Below are 27,347 nucleotides of genomic sequence, written 5' to 3'. Positions count from 1 at the left end.
CTAGTGAGGAAATTATTATTTTGATATTACAAATGTCTGATTATTTTCGATGTGGTCAGTACTTTCTGATAACTGGATGCCATTTTCTACTGTTTTATGATATAAGAGAGAGTCTTAGAAGTAGTGGCACATAGCTTACCGACATTCAAAGGGCAGGTAAACCATCAGGGGACTCCCGATACTACTGCATTTTCGAACACATGTTTAGGCTGTGTTGTCAGCAAGTACCACACAGGCTTTGGGAGCCAGTGAAGCCTGTCAGTGCTGTCATTGGCAGCACTCCGAAGGCTGTTTGAAACCAGACACAGTAAGAGTTTAGCCTATGGAAATTGGCAAAGACTAAGTATTGGGGTGGGGTGGGGGGGGCGTACCTCGTGAGAATCATTTTGTATCCACGCACCACTGCTCTTGATGTTTTCCACCAGGTTTCTAATAAAGATTCCCACCATTCTAAAGCCTTTGTTGCTTTACTTCCTTAGGCTCTTGTCTCAGCAGAGTCGGAAGAAGGCGGGAACCAAACAGAGTTGGGAGTCACGAGAAACAAGATCATGACGGCTCAATATGAATGTTACCAGAAGATTATGCAGGATCCCATTCAACAAGCAGAAGGTTGCTGCAACTAACACTAGATGCACTTCATACGTATTTAAAAGAAAACTATCTATGCGGGTTCTTACATCTACTCATAAAAATTAATGAGTTGCTTGTTTTCTGGTTTATGTACAAATTTTATTATGTATTTGTGAAATGTGTTTTATGACATGACCCAACTTATTCTTCTTAGTAAAATTTAACAAATTACTTCATCCACTGAAGTTTTCAGAATGATTCTTTAGAAGGTGTAAAAATGTTCAAGATACTAACAGATATTAATATTAAAACAAGACAGGTCAATAATTATTTACCATCAGTTCATGTAATTTATAAATTTATCTTTTAATAAACTACTTTGCTTAGTGGAACTTGCCTGTGATTGCATACCAATTCTGTGTTAACTGGCATCATTTTATTTCATATTATTTTAAAACTTTTGAACTAACCCATTGCTAATGATCTAGATAAAGGTTTAAGTACTAAAAAATAATGTTGAACAATAGAAAAATATTTTCATAGTAAAACAATTCTGTGCTAAAAATAGTTCAGGATCACTGCTTATTTTATCTCAGATCTTCACAATGTGTTTTGCAATTTGTAAAAAATACTTTAATGTAGACTAAATACCTTAAAAAAAAGTGTTTCTGAAATCCATCTGAGTGAAGATACCTATCTTATTCTGACACCAGAGAACACAACTCTAAAACCAGATATTGTGATGCATCTCGCTACTCACGTTGAAGTGTACTTACACACAGACTTTTATAATGGCAACTGGCACATGTATGATTTCTGAAGCAATAAGAATGTTCTTCTATAAATCACAAAATTTATTTTACCAGTCATGTATGATGGGAAACATTTTAAATTTATTTAAGATAACAGGAAAGAAAGCTGTAGTTGTCTTAGTTGTTGTTGTTGTTTTTTTTTAAATATTTGTAATTATTTAGGGTTTTCAGATACCAGAATTATTATGGTTCCAATCTTGGGTCACAAGATGTTGTACAGATACATGATTATTAACAAATTTTTCATGCAGTAATGTTCTACTTAATTTTGATGACTTATAGATTGTTATAGATTTTTGATTAGATATTTTAAAACATTGATGAGTTAATTTTGTTATACATATATTATAATATGCAATATATATATAATATATTGCAAAAGCTTCTTTATTCTCACACTGATGAAAACATACAATAATTACACTTAAAATGTTAAAATAGTAATATTGACTAGAAGGTATTTGTTTCAGAAAATGCTCAAATACTTTAAGAATCCAGTTTCTGGCCTGCAGCACTGGCAAACAACTTTAGTCCTAGCACTTGAGAAGCAAAGGCAGGTTGATCTCTTTGAGTTTAAGGTTAGCTTGCTCTACAGAGTGAATTCCAAGCCAGGGCTACACAAAGAAACCCTGTCTTGAAAAAGCAAACAAAAGCAAACAGACAGACAGACGGACAGACAGACAGACAAAAATCCAAAAGATAGATAGATAGATAGATAGATAGATAGATAGATAGATAGAGAAAGAGAGACAAAGAAAGAAAGAAAGAAAGGAAGAAAGAAAGAAAGAAAAAAGATTTCTAAAATAAAATAAGCTTCACAAAAATTAAGTACAGGGTCACTAATTAACCACTGCCTCACGGTTAAATACAATCACCAAAGGTAGCCTGATTTATTGAACAATTGCTTTGAGGAAATCAAACTGAATCTGATATTTATGCAGAGTCATTTCTTAGTTTTATTTGAGTATCATTAATAATTCTTAATAGTTGTTGTAGTGATTACTTAGTGACAAAAATCGAGCAACTGTGGCTTTCATACATCTTCATTTCCAGGAGACTTCTTTATACCAAGGCACTGAGAAGCCTTCCTGAAGAGTTTATTCATGGGTAGCCACAGAGACTTGCTGACCCTTCATTTCTATTTCCCCTCTAAGGCCTTTACTGCAATAGAACCTGGGATGGATGGTTATGTTGGAATGATGTTGCAGCGGGGACCGAGTCGATGCAGTACTGCCCTGATTACTTTCAGGATTTTGATCCTTCAGGTAGATACTGGAATTTAATCACAGACCTTATTGAAATCTGTAGAGTGAACATTGTTATTTAATATTTATAAATGTTATTAAGTAGCAAATACAGGTTATTAAATGCATGTGGAACTTATTACAAAAGTAGTCTTGAAAGATCTGCAGTATATAACTATCCTAGTTTTAACTCTCTACTTCTGAATTCATTTAACCAAAGGTAAAAAAAATTGAACAGAAACTGTAAGTTTGTTAAATTCTTTTTTTTTCTTTTTATTATTAAAGAGAAGGTTACAAAGATCTGTGACCAAGACGGACACTGGTTTCGACATCCAGATAGTAATAGAACATGGACCAACTACACCCTATGTAATAACAGCACGCATGAGAAAGTGAAGGTATGTAACAATCGGAAGCTGAAATTTGACTTACCTTTTAAAATCAGAGCAATGCAGTATCGAGAAAAATAAGTCAGTGTTTCATTCCACAGCAAAACTATTTCCTAATATCATTTGAGAAGAACAATGAAATAAAAATTCTGTGGAAAAGCTGCTATTAATTCTGTCATTACACTAGGGAAGTAACCCTGTTAGGTAACTGTATTTACAAGTCAATGCCTCAGAATCGGCGTTTCAGATTTTCCAAAGAAAATATAACTTAAAACTGTAATATAAGAGAAAACTTTCATTCTTAGTGAAATTCTAGAATTACCTCAAAAATTGTCCTTAGGCAAACAGGATATGCTCCGTGGGGTCTAACCCCCCACCTGCTCCTCAGAAGAAGGTGCCCATCCTAACTGGCTGTGCATGCTCCTGCTTTGAAACTTAAAGTTAAAGCCATGGTTAAGGACAATATTCACGGAGTAAAGCTTGATTGAGATATTTTTATGTGTTTTCAGTTGTGTGTGTATATGATTAAAAGGGTGAACACTGATATGTGCTTCCTGTTTTGGCACTTTATCTGCCTCATGGCCATGGACAAGAAAACCCTCTTGTGCTAAACATGTGTACTTTCTTCCAGTGGCTAGGATAGTGCAATCACTCAAACCACAAGCTATCACTGTGTTGTATATCATGTGTGCTCTGCCTATTTAGAGGGGTTTAAGTTATCAACCCAAACCCAAACCCAAACCCAAACCCAAACCCAAACCCAAACCCAAACCCAAACCCAAACCCAAACCCAAACCCAACCAATCAACCATATAACCAAGTAAACAAGCAGGCAAGCAAGCAAACAAACAACCAAATAAACAAAACCTCTATAAATGGCATGTTAAAAGAAAATAGAAAAAGAAAGAAAGCAAAAACTAAGAGAATGTTAAAATACATTTATATAGATCAAAGGATCTTTTAAGTTTCCATATTAAGATCTGTCTCTGAGCCTCAGATTTGTGAAAAGAATTAGAAAACCTCAATAGGTAAAGAAAACCTTATCAGGTATTTAATTTTGAGCAAACCAAATCATTGAGTATTATTTGATTTTGAATATATAATGCTGTCCAGTATAAACTAGATAAATAAATGCATCACCTTAAAGATTCAATGTAACTTCTGATTTCTTAAATAAAAGAATGTATGGCTTATAAGTTTTTAATAACATTTGGTAAATTTGTAGAGATGTTTTTATTTACATATTTTTAAATATTTATTGGTTTCAAGCAAGTGATTGTAAATCTATCTACATGTGCTTTTAAAAGTAGAATTTATTAATTTGAATTTTATCTAAGTATATATGTAGATTTTAGATACATGGTTCATTCCATTTTTCTTCTTATCACACAATTATAGACAGCACTGAATCTGTTCTACCTAACTATAATTGGGCATGGATTATCTATTGCGTCTCTGATCATCTCTCTCATCATATTTTTTTACTTCAAGTAAGTACATTTAAATCTTTTTTAATTTGACAACTGTGGTGAATTCAGATTATGTGCATATTGAGCTCATGTGTGGACAAAATATACAAAATATAAGTAACAATATTAAGTTTAATAGTTAAAGTAAACTGGAGTATTTTTAATTTAATTTTATGAAATAGGTAGGATATGAATGGGCTAGTTTAATCCTAATTCTATAAAATTATTAGGTATATAAAATTAAAGTATGCGCTTTGATCATGTTGATTTAGGGAGCCTTATTCTCTTGCTATCCTCCATCACCTCTGGCTCTTAAACTCTTTTAGCTTCCTCTTAACTAGGGTTTTCTGAGTCCTGAAGGGAGGGATTTCATGGAGACATCCCATTTATGGCTTAGTGTTCCAAGTTCTCATTCTCTGCATAAAGTCTGGCTGTGAGTCTTATATTTGTTCCAATCTGTTGCAAGAAGAAGCTTCTCTGATAATGGTGAAGCAAGGCAATGATCTATGTGTATTACAGAACGTCATTAGGAGTCATATTATTGCTACTTTTTTTTTTTTTTTTTTTTAAATAGAACAGTTTAAGAACATTTGGTTTTGCCTTAGGTCCCTGGGCTATCTACTCTCAGGTTCTTGGTCACCTAGGTTGTGTCAGGTATGAGCTGCATCTCATGAAGTAGGCCTTAAGTTGAATCAGATATTGGTTGGTTATGCCCAGTCTTTGTACCACCATACCATGCATACCATGCAGGCAGGGATAGCATTGTAGACCAAGTGGCTGGTCTGGTATTTAATTTTCTCTTTTGGTAACATGCTGAGTGCTTTCCTGTGCCAAAGATGTTAGAGCATAGGGGCGAAGATTCTATGTAGGCACTTTATTGACTTGTTTATGTTCAATGAGTTGTGCAGATGTTGTATCCAACAATGAGGTCTTGCTGCCAGGTTGTGGAGAGCAATCTGTAGTCTTGGCAACAGCCTGGATTGTTTGGCGTTCCCATGAGACCCTTTTGGCCAACAACTCAATTATATGTAATCAGTCCCAGCACTGGAAACCTCATTTGGAGGCAAGAGATGGCTAGATGGGACTGCCTCCTCTATTCCTTGGGAACTTGATTTAGATCACCTTGTTATGTGTATATGTTTTAGGAAGTTTCTACTGCATCAGGTTTCCTTAATTGTCTCTCCTCATATTCCCTTCCTCTTCCCTTTTCCCTTCCCAAACACATTTGATCCTCCCATTCCAGCACCCCATTTGTCCAGAACTCTGTATTTTTTTTCCCTTTTCTAGTGAGATTTATTCCCACTCCTTCATGTCCCTCTTACTCTATAGCTAATCTCTGGTTTTATGAATTGTTGCTTGGTTATCCTTGACTTAACCAGCTAATATCCATATATAAGTGAATACACATCACATTTGTCTTTCTCAGTCTGGGAGTCCTCACTCAGAATGATGTTTTTCTAGTTCCATCCATTTACCTGCAAATTTCATGATTTTATTTAATTTTTAATCCATTATGTAGATGTACCACATTTTCTTTATTCATTCTTCTGTTGAGAGATACCTAGGTTGTTTCCACTTTCTGACTCTTATCAACTCAGCATCATTGAACATATCTGAGCACTAAATGTCTCTGGGATAGGATAAAACAGCCTTTGGACATATGTCCAAGAGTGATAAGGCTGGATCTTGGTGTAGATTGAGTCCCATCTTCCTGAGGAACTGCCACACTGATTTCCATAATGGCTGAACTTCTGATATATATATATATGTGTGTGTGTGTGTGTGTGTGTGTGTGTGTGTGTGTATGTGCTGTGCACCATGGGCAAGTCTGGTATGCATAGGGGCCAGAGGAGGCATTAGATCCCCTGGAACTACAGTTACAGACAGTTGTGAGCCTTTATGTGGAACTGGGAATTTAACCTGATTCTCTACAAGAGTAACCAATTCTCTTAGCCACTGATGCATCTCTCCAGTCCCAGTTTTTTCAATATATTTTTAGTTTTATTATGCAAACATTTTATATTTTTCAAAGCCTTGCAATTTCTTGGTCAAAGATATCCGTTTTTATGCTTCTTGAACTACATCAATTTAAAACTCTCCCCAAAGCAATATTCTCAGAATGAATTCATAACAATTCCAAACCTAAGATAGGTTTCTTAGGAACTAACCCATCTTCACTGATGATGTCACAATAAGCTCAGTTGCATTTGTCAGAAACTTAGTAATAATTTGAGAGTCCATTCTCCCTTTTATTTCTCCTTATAGTCCTTTTAATATCCATACCAAATCCAGTTTTTATCATGTCTGACACCATTCCTACTAAGTATGTTCTATGTAACTTTAAAAATTATTATTATTTCTTATCGGGGACTCATTGTGTAGCCACTGCTAGTCTGAAACTGTGTGTAGACTTGGCTAGTTTTGGATTCACTGAGATCCGTCTGCCTCTGCCTCCCTCATGCTGGGGTTGAAGGTGTGCACCACACCCAGCTGCTATTCTAATGGTTTTTTAAAAATCAGTTTCCTTTATTCAGCTGCTGACAATCTTTAAAAAACTGCATCAAATGCAGAACTTATTGGTTATTCTCTGCTTCAAAACATTAGAGTGCTTTTTTCTGCACCTTACCTGAACATAAAAGTATTAATGAATCTTGCTTACTGTCTTCTCTGCCTCCCTAGCCTGGTTAAATGCTTCATATCTGGGAATTTTACTTGATCATTTTCTCAGTGGACTCTTCCTGAATTCCTTACTGAAGCTGTAATTAATTACAGTGGACATAGTGTAAGCATTTGAAAGCATTTGAGAGATAATGATATCTTTAAATTAAAAACCATTCCAGCTGAGACTCTTCAGATTAAATTGTCTCTATTTTTTTTAATGTAATAAGCCAAAACATCCAAGGGCATTAAGTTTCTGAAGGCGATAAAGTTAATGGCAATTACATTGCATTCCAAAACCAGTAGTAAGAAAGAAAACAATGGTCTCCTGGAATTCTAGGCCATATGCCCTCATGCAATTTTGATTTAGCAAAGATGTCAGTAAAGTACCCAACAAGTGAAAAGCAAAGTTAATACTACTTACTCATGTGAAAAAAAAAATCCAAGAGTTAATAAAATAAATGCTCGCTGGGCTTATGAGGCAAGTGGAGCTGCCAAGGCAAACAATACTGAAGCCAAACTGGACCAGGAAAAGTATAGTATTAGTCTAAATCTCTAATCAGACGGCTCATTCATTCAGTTCTCAATGGAGAAACACTGTCATAATAAATAGGTTATCAAGAAGGTTGGGAAATTAAGGGAAACAATAGCTATGTTGACCAAATCACAACAGTACAAAGAATGTTGTCATAAAGGATTAGGCTACACAGAGATAGGAGCATAATATCTTAAGTACGAATAATTATAATTAGGAATAGAGTTTGTACAGTAACAAAGAGAGGAAATAGGTGGTTTAATTAAAAAACCCCTTAACAGCTAAACAAAATGTAGTGAACACCTACTTCTTTTTTTGTTTACTTCTTTTTTAAAATTTTTATTAGATATTTTATTTACATTTCAGATGCCATCACCTTCCCCACCCACCCCCAGAAAACCCCTATCCCATGCCCCCTTTTCCTTTTTGCTTTTATACACTTTTTAAAAATGTTAATCAAAGGCTTTATAAGTTTGGTAATGCTCAATCAGAAGTGTAACCCAATACCCAACCTAGATATATCAACTAATTGCCTCTTTCCACCTACAGACAAATTACTGTGCAGAAAAGGACACACTTGCAAATAGTCGACTGATTATATCTGCCTAGACAGAGTAATCAGCCCTTAATAATTCTGCAGCACTAAGGTCTGTCAGATGATCCTGGGTCAGAAGGCTGAAGATCAGATGCTCCAACGTTTTGTAGTATAGTGAGTGTCCAGGTGTTCAGCGGTTTCTATAAATTGGCTAAGTTTTAGAAGCTATGCTTTGTGCTTCCCATAATTATAGTTAACTCAGTCATTCTGGATTTCTGAAGGGGTTGAAAACTTATAGTCTCATAGCTAATCCCGGCTATTTACGTTGAGAGAAAAGATCTGAGTGGATGGTTTTCAGCTGACATTCATTCTAAAGCCAAGAAAAAAGCCAGGTTCAGAACTAAGTGCTTTAGTTAGGAGAAATGACAGAGGTTCTGGTTAGTCAACAAAATGATGGACTGGGTATTAGGACTATCTTGTACCTCACTGGTACAAATTGGCATAATTATGCTCTAATTGTATTTTGATAGAAAAGTTTTATTTTAACAGGAAGGGTGATATGTAGGAGGAGCAAAGGTGGGAGGGGTACCAAGAGGAAGAGAAGGAGTAAGGAGAGGAGGAGAAGGAGAGGAGAAGCTAGGTGATGAGAGAGAGAAAGAGAGAGAAAGAGGGGGGATATGGAGGCAGATGTTCACGTGTCTCCACCAAAGAACACCTAGTTCCTTTTTTTCTTCAATGAATCATAAAGAATTTTATCTTAAAATAGCTTTTTTGTATACATGTTATCATTTATAAAAGATAAAGGGCAAATTTGCACGCTAATGAGATGCATGTGCTTCCTTATTTTTGCCTAAAGGATTAAACTTTGACTGAATATTTGATCCAGCAGGATGCAGAGCACCGTTAGTGTCTTTTTTTTAATTAAAAAAATTTTTTTAAATTTTTTTTTTATTGGATATTTTATTTACATTTCAGATGCCATCCCCTTTCCCCATTTCCCTTCCCTAGAAAACCCCTATCCCATACCCCTTTCTCCTTTTTGCTTTTATACATTTTTTTTAATGTCAACCAAAGGCTTTATAAGTTTGGTAATGCTCAATATCAATCAGAAATGTAACCTAATACCCAACCTAGATATATCAACTATCTTTGACTGGCGGAGACATGTGAATATCCTCCTCCATGTCTGCCCCCCCCCCCTCTCATTGCCTAGCTCCTCCTCTCCTTCTCCTCCTCCTCTCCTTCCTCCTCCTCTCTGTACTCCTCCCACCTTAGCTCCTCCTTCATATCACCCTTCCTGTTAAAACTTTTCTCAAAATACAGTTAGAGCATAACTATACAAATTTGTGTCAGTAAGGTGCAAGATAGACCTAATACCCAGTCCATCATTTTGTTGACTAAGCAGAACGAACACCTAGTTCTTAAGAGACCTAATTGTCACTTAGACAGAAACCATATATTAACCCATCAAGAATATTGACATGGTGGATCAGAGAAATGACTCAGTGAGTAAAGTGCTCTCTACATAAGTATGGGGTCTTGAGTTTGGATCTTCAGCATCCATGCAAAGAGGTGGGAGCAGGAAACTGGTGCCTCCAATCCCAGTGCTGGAGAGATAAAGAACTCTATGGTCCTGCTGGCCAGACAATCTAGCCAAATTGGCAAGCTCCGGGTTCAAAGGAACATACTGCTTTAAAAAGTAAATTAGAGAATGTTTGAGGACAATGTCTAGTGTCAACCTGTAGCCTCCACATGCACAAACACATGTACACGTTCCCACGCAATCACAACATGCTGAGCACAGTCATACATATAAGAGAATATTATAGCCAGTTGCTCTTATTTTGGGTTCATAGCTGGAACTGAGGAATGACAGTGCTCTTTCAAAGCCTGAGAGTCTATGAGAGGAGAAGAAAATTTGTAATGGGAATTAGTATGAGTTGTTTGAGTTAAAATATGTAACAGAAGCTGGTAGTTGTGAAAATATTTTTGTGCAAAAGAAATTTATTAGGTAACTATCATTGATATGAATTTGAAAGAATTTCGGGCTTAGTGTTTTGATGTCTTTACTTATATCTGTTTTATTCTAAAAGCAAACATCATTCAACTGATATTTAAAGTTTAAGACTTAGAAACTCAAAAGTATCTATGGAAATCACTTTTTCAAAGCTTAACTCATATATTTATTGAAAATATATTAGTTTCAAAGATACAATAGGCAGAAACAAACCTTGTTCTCAAAGAGGTCAGAAATTTTGTATTGCCTCTAATTCTGTTCTAATGCTTTGTAAAGAAGTAGTTCATTATGTTAAGTCATAAAAGATATGTATGTATGTATGTGCATATATATAGCGTTATAAATATAACCCCTTGAGTTTAAATAATTAGGACTAGAGTTTGGATAATAAAAAATGAGAAGAATCCAGGCATTGGTAGTGCACTCCTTTAATTCCAGCACTTGAGAGTCAGAGGTAGGCAGGTCTCTGAGTTCAAGAAGAAATTATGTGGCTAATTAAAAAAAATTTAGGAAAAAGGACAATTGAAACATTAAAGATCAATATGTAATAAATACAAGTACTTGACATTTGCTAAAATTTTTTCTCTTAAAAATAATAATACATGTAGTGTGGGCTGGGAAAGACACCCAGAAGCCTGCCAGCCACGTGGCCCACCTGCATCAGGAGGCACTGCAGTGTGCAAGTATGTGGTGGACAGATGGGAGAGAAAGAGAAGCAGACATGCTTAATCATTGTGCAGAGAGGTGGAACTGGAGACTCGAGCATGGAGAGGAACTGCCAGATGGGAGTAGTCTGCCCTGCCACCTGAGGCCCTGGTGAAGTTATAGCTTGTGCTGACACTGAGGGTCATGTCAGAGTCTGTGACCATGCAGAAGTAAGGGTCTGTGTTAATTTCCATGAATCATATTACTACTAAAGACATCTTGGTCTGGGCTGCTGCCTGGACCATGCTGATGTCCAAGGGCTGTGCAGAGCTAGCCTGACCTCTCACTGGCTAAGGCATTCTGAATGGCTGGCCCACCTCCTGTCAGTTGCAGCACTTTAGAAAGGGCCCTGAACTTTGCATAGGCAGCATAGTAGAGCTGAACGTGGTGATGGGATTGGTGGTGACCCAGCCTGAAGGACATGAGCACAAGAGAGCTGGCCCTGTCATTCCTCTGCTGTGAGGTGGCGTGGGTGATGGAGAGATGCCCTACCCCTCACCTTGACTCTTGTTACCTGTAGCAAGCAAGAGAGTTGGTCCGAGGTCATGAGGGTGGGAGAACTGTCCCTGCCCCTCAGTGGCTGTAGCTCTCAGAAGAGCAGACCCTGCACCTTGCCTGGGAAGCACAGTAGAGCTAGCCCTGGTGGCAAAGGCTTGGGCAAGGTGGTCTGTGGGTGTGAGAATGAAAGGACTGGCCCAACCTTTCTCTGGCTGCAGCATTGGTTGAGCTAGACAGGGTAGTGTTGGAGACTTCGTCCTGGGTGTGTGACTGTGGGAAAGCTGGTAAGTTGGCCAACTCAGCTATCATCCAGGTTCAAATCCAGTGCTTTGAGTTGGCCCACCCCAACATCTACCTCAGGTATGAAATGCTGGAGTAAGTGAAAGGGCCAATCCTGCAGATCCAAAGCTGCAGGATCTCGATGACACAGGGTACAACAGGTTATCTGAGAGGAGCCCCAGTGAGGATAATGTACTGACAGTGTGTATCAGAAGCCAGAGGTCTCGAACCAGACCAATGACTCATTGCAATGAGCATTTGCAAGTAAAGATGTGTGGACAAAAGGGTGACATATGATGACACACTTCAGTTTCCACTGCAAGATAGTTTTTATGTTTCTTTTTTTTTGGGGGGGGGTAGAGAGGTTGCAGAGTTGAAAGATGGATATGAAGGGATGGGGAGATGAGTGGGATTGGGGTACATAATGTGGATCTCACAAAGAATCAATAAAAATTTTTTTAAAATTATATAATGTATATAATTAAAATCTTGTTAAATCAAATGAATCATCTAACAATTTAAGAAATTTGATTCTTGGCCTCTATAAAAATATTAAAAGACTGCAAATAGTTACTTTGCTTATATCTAATCTTTATACTAAAATTATAACGAACTGTTTATTTACTGGACTTTATTAAAAATTATCAAGCATCTTTTAATTGTGAGTTAGTATTACAGGCACACATTTGTATCTGGATATAATTTTAACAAATGGAGCAAGACTGTTTAAAAGCATGGACTATATTTTAATCTTTATATCAATGCTAATAGTATGCTCTTCGTCCAATTCTGGTTTTAAGTAAGCTCAACTTTTTAAAAAGTGAGCCATTGTAGACCTTTGTGTAACAAAACTTTTCCTGGGGAGACACTTCATATACATCTACTCACCCCCAGATACAGAGCTCATGACAGAGCAAAGTATGGATACCACTGAAGTCAACTTGGTGAACCAATGAGTTTTTATTGAAGTTACAGAAATATGGGTGAGGAGTTACTGACAGGAGCAGAAATGACTGACAAACAGCTGCTTCACCAAGGACTACATCAATATATGTGACAACCCACAAAGCTGGGAACCTGGAGCACATTGCACAGCTTTTTGGCAGCTTGGCAGGTTGTAGAGTTTCCCTTCCAGGTGCCTCATTTGATCTAAACCTCTTCCATGTAGTTGGGCTGGTTTCTGATTTTTCCAAGTACTGGGTATGATCTCAGAGTCTTCTTTGCATCTTGTTTTCTCTGAAGGTCTTTGAAATTTAGTTTCAACTAGTCTGAGAGGAACTCTTTTTGTTGCTTAAGCTGTCATGGAGGGGGCCTAGTGAACATGGTGAGTTTCATGGACTTCCTGAGGCCTTTCTAGTTGTTTACCTTTCTGCTTGAGGAGCTTCCCTGCAAGGTGGAATGTTTCTTGTAGTAAACTGTTACACATCATAGACTCACACAGTACCTGGCATTTATGAACTGTTCAGAAGCCAATGAGTTACTAATTAACTTGGAAACACAGACTAACTACATTTGTGTAATTACCCAGCATTGTCCACGTGTTATAATCAAGCAACTTTTAAAAGTATTAATGCAGGGCTACAAAGACCTGTAGGAACATGAAGGAAGAAAGGATCCATCTGACTCACCAGTCAGGGATTTGTGATATGATATTGCCACTGAAAAGTATGTTTCTTTGATGAACGGAATTTCAAAAGGTAGAAATTGTAAACCTGAAGGAATAAGATATTGTTTAGGCTAATTCCTTCCTTCATTTACTTATTTTCCAATAAAGAATTAACTTTCCTTGGTTCTTCTCAATCTATGATCTGTCTGTTTGACTTAGCTATTTCCTTTGATTTGAACATTCTTGAATTATAGTTTGAATGGAAAGAAACAAAATGAAACAAAACAAAAATAATTTTCTTTTGTTATTAAATAGGGTTTGTGTAAAATATGACAAAAGCTCAAGTAAGACAAGCAGAAACCATTTTCTTTGTTTCGGTTCTTCACGCACTCTAAGCCTTGGAATGGTATCTTGTACAAAAATTGACACTCAATAAACATTTGATGGATGAAGACATAAAGGCTCTGCAGTTTCCATCAAGGACTGACTTGTCTGTACCTTAACTTTAACTTCTGACAAATTCCTTGAGGTTTTCTAGTCTTTATTTTCTCCATCAAGAAAGAAAGCAATTAGACCAGGACTCTAAATTCTGATCTGTATAAGTATCCAAAGAAAATAAGATGGCAGACTGTAGATAGAAAAAAAAATGGGTACCTCAGAAATTCCTAGGTTTAAATGCTGCATGAAGCATGTTCATTGACCGTCAAGGATGATAGAAATTATTAGTTTCATGCCAAATAACCTGGAAACAATTTCTAGAGGAGCTGATGTTTTAGACAAAATCACTGTGTGGGAGAAAAATCCAGCAACATTTTCTTTGTGCCTCTTAACCCAGTTCCTTATATTGCAGCCTTCTTCAGTTAGTCTTTGGTAGAGGAAGCTCTCTTCCCCACTTTGGTAATCAAGGATCACTGACCCACCCTCATAAAAACCCAGAACTATACACAATGTTGATTTAGGATACTGTTTGTTATTTTTTGTTTAGAAAGGGAAGACAACGGTCCTCTACTCATCCATGCTTTAAATTAGAAACAGAGAACATGAAATACTGTTCACCAGATAGATTTGTTTTATATTAGAGCCAATTAAAGTAAAAAGTCAGAGCAAGAGAATAAAAGAAAGAACAGAAAGGGAGGGGGGAGAGACAGAGCCATAACTTTGGGGTTTTCCAAGCCCTTGGAGGCAATGACTTACTCATAATAATCTTTAGAAAAACAAAGCAGAACTCTCTAGATAAAAAAAAATAAATAAACTTTACTGGAATTAGTTACAAATTATGTTTTAATTACTGTGCAAAAGCTGAAAGCATAGCAAACTTGCCTTTTACTTTCAACTCAGATAAAAGGCTTGCACATAAAAGGGAGCATGCAGCATCTATCTGACTTGTCAGGGAAAACGCAGGTCTTTTTTTTTTTTTTTTTTTTTCAATTTTTTTCAATTTGCTTTGATTTCTTGAAAGAACATCTCTGCTGAAATTTTAGATTCTAATTTTAACTTCTTTTAAAGCAAGCTGCGTAGTTTCAAGCAGGTAGAAATGATCCTTCTAGGTTATTGACATGAGTTCCAAATAAAATACAGCAGGAAAAAAAAAAGATCCCATTGTGAGTGAGCATTCTCAACATAGCGAGATAGCCTTGCAGTGTTCACGCATGTGCTCATGTGGTTTGTCCATATATGTTTCAGGGTGAGTGACCCAAGTTCTTAACTTTGTTCCCAGATTCATATAAATATTTTCAGTCAGTGTCGTGAACTTCTGTTTTATTTGTCTGCACATTTCTCTTGAATTAAAGCGGGCATCGTTTTTTCCTTATAGCCATTATATTCCTACAAAAAATTATATACGATTCGGCCTTTAAGATACCTGAAAATCACAGGAATCCTATGTTGAGTCTTGTTTTACATACAAATTTGTCTGATAAACTTGGCTGGGAATCCAGAACCATCACTTAAATGTGGCCCAGTTAAGGACTTTTGACCTTGCCTTTGATCTGTACAGGAGTTTGACCAGAGCTGAGTTCACAGTCATCTAGAGTTACGTGACTGATGCCTGTCAAAGCCCACCTACCACATCTTTGTTTTCTAAACTCTTGTGATCTAATCATTTGTTTGCAAGTTTTATGTATTTAGGTTAACTGATGTCATATGTTTGCACCCTATTCTTCCTCTTGCTTAACAATGCATATTGTTTACCTAAATATGTTACTCTTAGTATTATTTATCAATTCATACTCAATTTATCTCCAAGTCATAGTTTAATCAGGGTTTTGAAAAAATGTGTTCCTTATATTGAATGTTGTGTGAGTTAAAACCAATTACATAACATAATATGAGTCAGGGTTGCAAAAAAATCTTAAAAATATATACTAAATTATGTAATAAGATTGCATTTCTACACTAGAGTAGTAAGATTTGGATAAGGGCAAAGTAGGGCAAGAAGCAGTGAATTGTGCTCAATAAAAACAATTTCAACTCTAAGATAACTGTTGCTAGTGGCTAACTGAGAAGAGTCTCATGTGTGAAAACAAGCAAATAACCATTAGAAAATTGGGATTCTTTTAGGAAATAGTTGTATGATTTGAAGCTACATATTTATGTTAAGAATATATTGATGTTTTATAAATATTAACTTCTTTATAAATATATTTTATGTAGTTTTTTGAAAAAGTAAACCAAAGGGTTATTTAATTGTGTCTAAATTAGAATGATACAGAATTATTTTAACTAAGTTGGTAAACCATTGCTTGGCATAGAACTATACAGTTATTTAAATGCATTAAAATTTTGTAGTTCAAAGAGAACATATAATAAAAGTAATTTTATCCCAGAAGTGAATATATGTTGTGGTCTGGTTTTGTAGTCTTGCAGACATAAATAATTTATTTTCTTAATCCGTGCACACAGATGTGACTATGTATGAGGAACTCAAAGTAAACCCTCCTTAGAATTGTACCATCATTTTAGAAGTTAGGAAACACAAAGCCTTTGAGAGACTAGATACTGTACTACTACTCTAGTTGGTGATTACTCAGATGTCAAAAACTAAGATGTTAAAGAAGATGAGGTTAATTAAAAAAGTAGAGTATATATATATATATGTGTGTGTGTATTATATATATATGTGTGTGTAATATATATATATATATATATGTGTGTGTGTGTGTGTGTGTGTGTGTGTATATAGTTTTCCATTAGAAAGCAGAAAAATAAAAATAACAATTGAGCAAAATTTTCCAGGATAAAGGAAATATTTTGTAAATTGATCTCTTTAATTTTCTTTACCTGTGCAAGGGTGCACTGTTGCCTTATGCTATCACTCTCTGGTCCTCCACCTCCTTCTCCTCCTCCACCTCCTTTTCCTCCCCCAACTCTTCCTCCTCTTCCTTCTCCTCCTCCTTTTCAGAACATCAACTCATGACTAAGGACATCTTCTCTACCTAAAATCTATGTCTCTGCTATTGTCTCTTGGTTGGGCCAGTCCTGAGTATGCCATTTAACTTTGGCCACAATCTTAATTTTTTAAAGAAGAGCACAAATATTAAGAATGACATCAGTTAATGTGTCTATTTGCTTCCCACTGTGATATAAATAACCTCTTATGCTTTTGCTCTGAGCAGTTCACAACTGTTTCCCCAGAATCTAGAAAGAGTGGCCAACAGATAAACAACAAATAGTTACTAATTGGATATAAAGTAAATAAAACTCATTGCTTCCTCCAAACTTTCTGGTTCAATAGGTCATCTACTACATGGATGTCCTTGAATAACTTTCTTCAATTTTATTAAAAGATAATGATATTTTAAGAGGTTGTTAAGATAATGACTCTAGTTTGCTTATGTACATGCCTGGGATCTATTACAAACTCACTAAACTGTGACTTTATTGCTACTGATTTTGCCTCTAAAATGTCTTTGCTTATTTCCGGAATGCAAGAAATACAAACATTCAAAAGAATGTTTTCTCTCCTGATGATTTCTTGCCCATTAGCAGGCAAGGGAAAGTACTTGTATGACAGTTCACAGATTGGAAGATCCTGGCTAGCCACATGAAAACACTGCTCTCTGTGTAGCCTGAACATCACTGAAGAGGCAGCCCTGATAAGCAAGGATGTGGAAGGAAGGAGATGATGGACGAGGGCCAACTCCAGGCAGGAATTTTTATTAAGCATTCTATGAAAATAGACACACATCTTTCAATGAATCTAGATGATCACAAGTAACCTCGTTAGAGATCGTCTACTCCTGACACACACACACACACACACACACACACACACACACACACCCCAAAAACCCAGACTTTCTGATCAGCATAAATTAATTCAATAGACAAATGATCAAAATATAGTCTATCCTTTTAGTGTATTCATTGTTTTCTGTCTATTATCTTTGCTAGTGCTCAGATTGGTATGAGTTGTCATATCAAATACATGACCAATGCTTTAAAAGGAGGTGATCTGAGCCCTCAGTAATTAGACAAACTGGAATGAGAAAGCAATGCCCTGCAGGCAAGGCCACAGTTGTACCACTGTGTCCCATCCATCTTTACTTTATGCTGATCATTATTAATACTGAGAAAAGTAGGTTAAAATTTTCTTTTCACCCAGCAAATCCAAATGGAAAATTAACGCAAGATCTTTGATCACATTGTCTACCAAATTTTGAAGATGGAACAGCAAAGTTGGATTGCCATGGTAGTGAACACAGTGGTTTGGAGATTTGTAGAGACAGGATGGAATTCCCTGGGAAGGTAGTTTAGGATGTTTGACCAATTGACATTTCACCGCATTGAAATATCTTCTGAATGTTCAATTCCTGTGGTTGTAGCAAAAACATACTTGACCAAGAGCTAGACTCATCAGAGCCGAAGGAGCCTCAATTGAGAGAAGATCAAGCTGCAAGGCATTTTAAAATTTAATGATCAGTAGGGGGAGGGCCCAGTCCACTGCAGTTGGTGCTGTCCCTGGGCTGGTGGTCCTGGTATTTATAAGAGTGCAGGCTGAACAAGCCATGGGAAACAAGCCAGTAAGCAGCACTCCTCCATGACCTCTGCATCAGCCCCTGCCTCCAGGTTTCTTCCCTGCTTGAGTTCCTGTCCTGACTTTGGTGATAAATAGCAGTGTGGAAGTATGAACTGAAAAACAAACAAACAAACAAACAAACAAAAAAACAAACCCTTTACTCTCCAGCTTGCTTTTTGGTCATGGAGTTTCATTACATCAATAGAAACTAACCAAACACAAACTGTTGTACTATTAAACCAGTTTTCTTTCTTTCTTTCTTTCTTTCTTTCTTTCTTTCTTTCTTTCTTTCTTTCTTTTCATATTTTTTCTTTTATTGGATATTTTCTTTATTTACATTTCAAAGGTTATCTCCTTTTTCTGTTTCCTGTTTCTCTTCTGGAAACCCCTATCCCATTTCTCCTTCCCTTGCTTCTATGATGGTATCCCTTAACCCTCCTACCCACTCCAGTCTCCCCGCCCTGGCATTCCCCTACACTGAGGCATTGAGCCTTCATAGGACCAAGAGCCTCTCCTCTCACTGATGCCTGACAAGGCCATTCTCTGCTACATATGTAGCTGGAGCCATGGGTTCCTCCATGTGTACTCTTTGGTTGGTGGTTTAGTCCCTGGGAGTTCTGGAGGGTCTGGTCTGTTGATATTGTTGTTCTTCCTATGGGGTTGCAAACCTCTTCAGCTCCTTCGGTCCTTTCTCTAACTTCTCCATTGGTGAGATAGAATTTAATGCTATTTATTTGTGTACAAAAAACTATTGACTGTGTAATTAAAATTAATCATGTGCTAGTGGTGCTAAAAAACAATAAATAGCATCAATAAGTGTTTCCCAGAGGTTAGAGGTTGTACTACACATGTCATGGTTTGTCACACATAAGCTTCAAGGTTTGATATGATGACCCCTCTATCATAGGTGAGGGATATGAGGATTAGATGCTACAAACTTGCTCAAATGCACACTGCAAGGATGAGCTCGGGTTTCAGAAACCTCGTCAGAACTGTGTGTGCTGACTCAATTGCTACCTGTTAAAGTTGTTCCAATAGACAGCTGAAATCACATGTTAGAATGATACTATTGGCACACTTGCACCAATTACCTATATAGCTCTGTTTACAAAAACGGCATCTTGAAATGATTTCTAAAATAGTTACCAGAAAAGAATATGGAATGGAAACAATCCAGACTCCCCAAACACATTTTCTGTCCTGTGGTTATGCTGTAGTCTCCAGGACAAATTTTATATGTATATATCTCAACATTTTAGCATGTTTCTTTAAGCAAAGCATTGATTTGCTTAATAATTGTATTTAAAAAGTCTCACAAGTTGATTTTTTATCTGCACCAATCTACTTACATGATTAATGACTATGTTTAGAAGGAAACAATACGAATCACTGTATAAATCTATGTCCTTTTGTTTCCACGAGCCTGAAAGAAGCTGTATCTCAGATAACATCTGTCTACACGTGTTTAATCTGTGCAGTGCTTAGAGGCAGAAATGAAAGAAATTAAAGCAATAGGCCAAAGTATTAGACAGCTGGGTATATTGTCACAACATACAGTGAGCTGATCTGACAGTGATCTACTTTATTGTAACAGTTTTAAGAGCTCAGCTGAATAGCAGGACCGCTAATGAAGACAGCTTTGGCTTCAGTTGTGTACATTGATATAACTACAATCATATTAGTTACTGTAAGAAGGAATTAAGTAGCCCTGTTCTATTTATTGTTAACAATCTTCATTGTTAATAATCAAAATCATGTTACTGCTATGCCATTGTATAGAAAATAGGCCAGCCTTTCAATGTTGCATGTCATTTTATTGAAAAAAAAAAAAAAAAGGCCTGTCTCTCAGTGTTAAATTGCTTTAAATGGCAAGAATAATGTACTCTTTAAAATTCTCAAAAATTCTCGTTTTCTGTGGAATATCATCAATACTCTGTAGGCCAGACTTTACCCGAGCCTTCCTCTAATTCCTCTCACGCCCTGTGAAATCAAGTCAAGTTCACTGACTGAACTATGAAACCAGGAGTTGTAATTCTTTCTATGTTGATGGATTGCAGATGGCTGCAAACACCTGCTATTAAACGACTGTCTCAACTACATCCAATGGTTATTTTTAGAGCTTTCACATCCATTAAACTTTTCTAAGTCTTCACTAATAGCACCGAGCACACACTGGCAATCTGTAATCATTAGTTTGGGTTATTTTGACTTCCTCATTCTTTAAAAAAGTGTAGCTTGTATATAGAATCTCAGAGCTACAGACATTTCAGAAGGCAAATGGTCTGAACTGTGTTTTTAAACATGGAAAACATTGATTTCCCCATTCTAATTCTAAATTTCAGCACACTCTGATTTTCTTAAGGTAAAGGAAAGTGAAAAACTGTACCTCAATTTTTCAAAGTAGAAATCTTGGGATTTGTGTAGGATGGTTTCTCTAGAAAGACTATCTGAGTTAGTTTTACTAGAATGCACATGAGGTTTTATTTTCTGCAATGCAGTGATGTATCACGCATTTCTACCCATGTGTTTAACATTGCCAGTCAGCAGTTGGCCTCAAGTAGGTTTCATTTTATCATTTTTCTCTGGAATCCCAAATAAAACCGTGTTCAATTGCTTCACGAACGAAACTGTGTTGGGATGTTCACTTGAATAGGGGTAAGGAAGTCATGCACTAAAAATCTAAGAGTGACTGAGGATTAAATCTGAGAAGCTCATTCATTCAATGGCAATGACATCATTCTGAAATCTACTATGTATGACCTCCCCGGGCCAGGTCTTTTTTGTTTTATATAAATGGTAAAAGGTCAGCTTCTTTTTATATCTCGAAGACATCTGGATCAATCAGAAAAACAGTGATTTCTAATTTTCATCCATGTAGCTAGTATAAAGGCAATTATATATTTCCCGTGACTGGTCGATATAAGTATAGTCATTATCAGTTCAACAAACGTGTCTGGACTGTTTAAACAAAGCAGACTGGGTAGTTTAGTTAGGGGCAATTTACCTGTGTGGGAGTCTTAGGTAAACTGAAGTATTCAAGTTCGTCGTTGGCATGGTTTTGATTATGTAGCTTCACCGAATCTCAACCGCCTCTTGCAGCATAGATTAGATATTAATTGTGTTCAGAATTAAAGAGAAATTAATGTAGAGTTTGCTCAGGCAAGTTCCCCAACCCCCCATCCTCATATTTCTGTGAAAGCAACTCATTTCCATCCGGTCTTTTCCCCAATTAAAATTTTTATCAACTGAAAATTATAGATAAACAAATTAAGGTTTCCAAAGTTAGAACGACCTCTATGAATTGAAAGCGTACTTTATTTGAAATTACGTTTAATTAAAATGTAGAAACATTTTTATAATATCAACACATTGTATTTCTTTTGCCTTCTAGGAGCCTAAGTTGCCAACGAATTACATTGCACAAAAACCTGTTCTTTTCATTTGTTTGTAATTCGATTGTAACAATCATTCACCTCACGGCAGTGGCTAACAACCAGGCCTTAGTGGCCACAAATCCTGTAAGTAAAACATAGTTGTACCTTTGAAGATTAGCAGGAAGAGACATGGGTTGGGGGTGGTTTTTGATATAGAATATGTGAATCATTAAATAAATGTATATGTAAACATACAGAAAGCATAGCTATGTTGCAGTCTAAAAAGGTAAATTTTCTTCAATAGTTCCAAAGCTTCAGTTCATGTCATGGCTATGGACTCCTGATGCTGACGGCCCATAAGACTATGACTAGACAATGTTTAACCCAAAGCAGTCTTTGCATCTGAGTACTTAAAGAAAAGATATATGTAATGGGAAACTTAAATAATGTTTGCTATCAGGCTTACATTAAAAATTATTAAAATCAGTAAGATAAGGATTTACATACTATGTATGTACAGTAATGTTAAACTCCATTAACATAAAGTTAGTGTTCTACCAATCATTGCTTCAAGAAGCACCAATACATTTTTCTTCCTGTAAGCCATAGTTTAAAAATATATGTTAAAATTTATATGTATATAAATTATCCATGATGTAAACTATACTTGGATTCAAATATATGTATATATAAAAGAAATCTTCACACTTTTAGAATCAGCTACTTTGACATTGTGGCAAGACCTTCAGTTTTGGATATGGATGTGGGGTGTGTGTGTGTGTGTGTGTGTGTATGTGTGTGGTGTGTTTGTGTGTGTTCTTGAGAACAAGTTGTGTTTTCTGAATTATGTTATCTAGTTACTGAAATCAGAGAAGGAAAGGGATTTCCACCAAATGGGTTAATAAATAACACGTTTGTATGTGCTTTATGCATATTTCCAGGGTAATTTACAAAGTTCTAAAGTTTCTCTCATTGTTTGCACATGTGCTTCCTGGTGGTTTGATCTTGCTTGTTCTTCTCTCTAAAGTCATCGAGGGAGGAAACAGGCCAGAATATAATTAGCACTATGAAACACGGGCTGGCATTCTGCCATTTAAGAATGAATTTTTCTTGGAGAATCTGTTTTGCTGAAACAGACACACAGCAAGTTTCTGACTCTTATGTAACCAGAAACACAAGGATATATATCTAATAGACAAAGTATACATTAAAGTATAGTGAATTTACTATTTGGAAAAAAGTATTTTCCGATTATGTTAACAGTGCCCTCCACAGAAATATTTTTTTCTGAGGTATATTTTTTTCTCCAATACATAGGTTCATTGGAGAATTACTTAGTAAATTTTATTTATTTATGCTTGTGGGGTGAGGGATACAAAACTTACTAAGGATTAATACATGTTTAATTAAGTACTGATAAGACTACCAAAGTTTTTCTGACAGAAAACCAGAATCAAAACTGATGTACGCTGGTGTATGTATCTACTGTTTATATTTAATCTAAATAAATATAAATAATAATTTGAACTCATTAGAAAAACAGATACCCAGTAAGCAGAGGGAAATTTTTTTTGTTTGGAATATCACATGATTCTTATGAACTAAGAGAGCACATAGTTAATAACTTTAGAAACATCGTGGGATGAGTGTTCAAAAGAACACTGTGTAACCCAGATTCCCTAGTGTGCACGTTTTTGTATGTGGGACAAGAAAATCCCATGGTTTCTGAAATAAACTAGATGACTTGCTTCCTATGTGGATTTCCTAAACTAAGAAACCACTGTTCCCCCTCACAGGTGAGCTGCAAAGTGTTTCAGTTCATTCATCTTTACCTGATGGGCTGTAACTACTTTTGGATGCTCTGTGAAGGCATTTACCTGCACACACTCATTGTGGTGGCTGTGTTTGCGGAGAAGCAGCACTTGATGTGGTATTATTTTCTTGGCTGGGGTAGGTGCCATTGTCATTACCTGCTTATTTATCTGATTAAGAAGGTTTTTTGCTTGTAGGCCACACAACTTATTACCAATCATTCTTTCCTTATTGCCATATATTGAAATATGCAAAGTGTCACAAGCTCACGGTTTCTCTAGTCTCATTTTGATTAATAATGTGTTAGTGTTTTTATATTTTGATATTCCAATGACAAGCTCATTCTAGATGAATGTATAGTGACTAGAGCAAAAGAATTAAGTTTACAAATTAAGGATCTAGTCTCTGGACTCTTCTGAATGTCCTCTCTTCTTTTCATGTGTAAAATGAAGACATGGTGTTAAATAGCTTTGAAGTTCCAACAAAACAAAACAAAACAAAACAAAACAAAACAAAACAAAACAAACAAAACAAAACAAAACACCTCTATGAGATCCCCCTCTCATTCTTTCTCTCTTGCTTTTCTTTCTTTTCTTTTTTGCTTTTGAGACAGGGTCTTTTTGGCTTAGAACTTGCTATGTAGATCAGAAAGGTTTGAAATCACAGAGATTTGTCTACATCTTCCTCCCGAGAACTGGAATTGGAGATGTGTGTTGTCATATCCAGCCCTGTTGAGATCTCCTTAAACTGTCATCTTATGGTCAAAATTTGGGGTGTCAATAATTGAACATAAGTATGAAAAAAAAATCTACTTCTTTTTACACTGTCTTGGCATAGTGTAACTCGCAAAACAAGCTATGAAAAATACTCTGTGTTTCTTAAGGTCATTGGATTGGTGTATGTGAATATGATACATAGTAAATGAATTTAGTAGAACTGACTTCCAGGGATAAAACAGAAATTTAATTTCTTTATTATCCATCAAATGAAGCTGTAGATATTGCAATAGATTTAAGAACTATGTAGATACGTATACATATTGTATTGTCAGTGCATTCTGATTGTCTCTATGAAACATGTCTTCACTTCAGTTCTTTCAAGATCTTATTTAAAAGCCTCATTGCATGCAGAAATCTTGGTATAAGGAACATATTTTTCTTTTTTTTCTTCAGAAAATGGCTTACTGTGAATCTGTCTTCTACCATAGAAATAATTATCAGTCTCAATATTTCCCAACATTTGACATTAAATATTAGTCAATTTCATCCCACGGAAATTATATGAATTAAAAAATTCTGCCAAGGATTGTGACTTAGGCAGCACAGAATGGATTAATCTCTGGAATCTTACTGATCCAAAATGATATGTGATATTCACACTTGGTAGTTTGGTCACACTTACCTCTTGACTGTACATATGCAATTACACAGTAAGCATAGGCATAGTTAGTTTTGGCTACTAAGTTATCTCTTCTTTCTTTTCTTTTTGTTTCTCTTTTTGATTTTTCTTCTTTGAAAATCCCTTTCAATAAGGAAAATGACCCATTCATTTGGTTTTGCTTTATTTGTAGGGTTCCCCCTGGTTCCTGCCTGCATCCACGCCATTGCCAGAAGCTTGTATTACAATGACAAGTAAGACATTTTCCATTTGTGACTCCCATTAGAACTAAGTGAAATGAAAATCTTTCAAATATCTTCACTTTATCCCCTAGTTGCTGGATCAGCTCAGACACTCATCTCCTCTACATTATCCATGGTCCGATCTGTGCTGCTTTACTGGTATGTAACTAAAACTCTCAGCTTCTCACTGTTGCTCTGATTTCCTGAATCTCCTCTCCAACCTCACTCAGGGTTGTTGCGCTGCTTCATTGAATCAGGTTCAGTAAAGGTGTTACATTTGCACAGGAAAGGTAAATTGCTAATTTGCAAGAGGTGGCAAAGCATCGGAGACCAAGGGTGAGAAGCTGCTTTTGTAGCTGAACTTAAAGTGAGGTCAAAACGGTTAGAACAGAGTTAGACAACTGCTAAGAGCAATGCAGCAGAAGCTCCCCTGGCTTTCGCTAGTGGAAAACAGTTGGTGCTCAAGTCACAGCCAGGCAGAGGGGAAGAAGAAGCAGAAACAAATGCTCAGACTTTTCTCTCTTCCTGTCTCTGATTTCTTAGTTCCTCTTCCTAGCCAAATACAGTAAATGTCAGAGTGTCAGAGTCTGACTCCTGACACCATGGGTGCTGCCTTCTGCACAAGGAGCAGAACACAGGATTGCTCTAGTAAGAAACTGCAACGCACCTATGCAAGAGTAACGGGCCAGTGAAGAAACAACTTTGTTTTGAAAAAGTATCTCTTATGTATTCTGTAATTACAACAATCACCATTTTATATGAGTGTAGCAACTGGGCATCTTTGAATGTGGTTGTGTTATTAGAAAGTTTGTAATTCCTCTTTTGGGTTCTTAGTCTCCTAACTCAAATATAGGAAAAGACACTAACAAAACAAAAACAAAACAAAATAAAGGACAATGTTATTACAGTTTAAGAGAAAAACAATAGGGCAGATAAGCTGTAAATCTTCCCAGCTGGAGGGAAGAGAGGAGGCTGAAGGAAGGATGTGCCATGCCATTTGTAAACAGCCATGTGGAAGAAGAAGGGTGCGAGCTTCAGAGAAAGCATGAGAAAACCTAGGGCATCATGAAAGTGTGCTAAGCTTTGAGGGAAAGAAGTAGAAAGCACAAACAGGAAAATTTACACTCCTCTGAGTAACTCGGAAATGCAGGTTTTCTCCTCATCTTACATAAAGAAGCTCTGCAAGCGTGTGCACGAGGGGTTTTTGGAAAGAATAAGTAGATTATTTATTTATTTATTTATTTATTAGCATGGCTTAAGATGAATCAGTGTTCTCAAGGGGTGGTATGTACCCAGGTGACTGACATATCCAGCTAGACTAGCTCTTAATGTATGTCATGTCTTCATTTTGAGAGAGAGAGAGAGAGAAAGAGAGAGAGAGAGAGAGAGAGAGAGAGAGAGAGAGAGAGAGAGAGAGAGAGAGAGAGAGAGAGAGAGTTCTTCTGTCCTGGAAGAAATAGTTCTCCTTAATAAGCCTTAAGAGAGCCCTAGTCCCCAGCCTCAGTGGCCTCCAAGAATACAATATTCCTAAATTAAGAGACCCTAAAATCATTTAGGAAATATGTTGAAATTGAGGAATACACACAGTCCATTTTCACAATGAAAATCTAAACATGCAATTCCAAAGCTGTTCATCAGAAGAAACTGGTGTCTGGACTAATTTATTTGTAATTTATTTGGATTTTGGGTCACAGCATTATGTATAGTCTGGAGTCAGGGATGGTCTTTTAGAAAGAATTAAGAAACTAGAGCTCCTTTCTGGTATTCTTAACCAGGAATCTAAGAATATTCCCTGCTTTGGTCAAGGATGAGAATGAAATTGTGCATACTGGGGTCCTTGCCCCTAAGGTGCCTGGCCAATCTTATGTCTTGTCCTTTTCAGTTAGAAGACAACAAACGTCACGTTTAGTGCTTTCATTATGTAACTTCAATGAGCAAGAAATTAATACAAATTAGTGTTTTTTTCCACAGAGCATGAGAAATCCTAAGAGTGGTATTTTGCAGCTGGCAAAATCCACTCTTCCCCACTTCCTCCTTCACACCCCATCCTCCTAGTAGGCATTGGTGAAAATACAGTACTTTCAGATATGGCTGAGAGATGATGCATTTAATTTGAGACCTAGGAGATGTTTAGGTCACTTGAGGACTTAAGTAAGAAATTACTGGCCATCCTTGTGTGAACGTCTTCCAATAGTGTCCTTGTAGTCT

At 36.5% G+C, this 27,347-nt stretch overlaps 1 protein-coding gene across 3 annotated transcripts in view; it reads left to right on the top strand.

The window, feature by feature from the left end:
* The window catches only part of Calcrl (calcitonin receptor like receptor), an 87,006-nt gene that overhangs the window by 47,531 nt on the left and 12,128 nt on the right, over positions 1-27,347 (top strand). For all 3 annotated transcript variants that reach the window (XM_034496375.2, XM_034496374.2, XM_076928964.1), the window contains 8 exons: positions 480-609; positions 2,537-2,647; positions 2,912-3,024; positions 4,414-4,505; positions 21,726-21,852; positions 23,505-23,658; positions 25,091-25,151; positions 25,232-25,298. In XM_034496375.2, coding sequence (XP_034352266.1) covers positions 480-609; positions 2,537-2,647; positions 2,912-3,024; positions 4,414-4,505; positions 21,726-21,852; positions 23,505-23,658; positions 25,091-25,151; positions 25,232-25,298 — 855 coding nt within the window. The remainder of the gene's footprint in view (positions 1-479; positions 610-2,536; positions 2,648-2,911; positions 3,025-4,413; positions 4,506-21,725; positions 21,853-23,504; positions 23,659-25,090; positions 25,152-25,231; positions 25,299-27,347) is intronic.

Source organism: Arvicanthis niloticus, chromosome 2 (genome assembly GCF_011762505.2).
Source record: "Arvicanthis niloticus isolate mArvNil1 chromosome 2, mArvNil1.pat.X, whole genome shotgun sequence".
NCBI lineage: Eukaryota > Metazoa > Chordata > Mammalia > Rodentia > Muridae > Arvicanthis > Arvicanthis niloticus.
The sequence above is the reverse complement of the archived record's forward strand: the minus strand, read 5'-3'. Positions and strand labels throughout refer to the sequence as shown.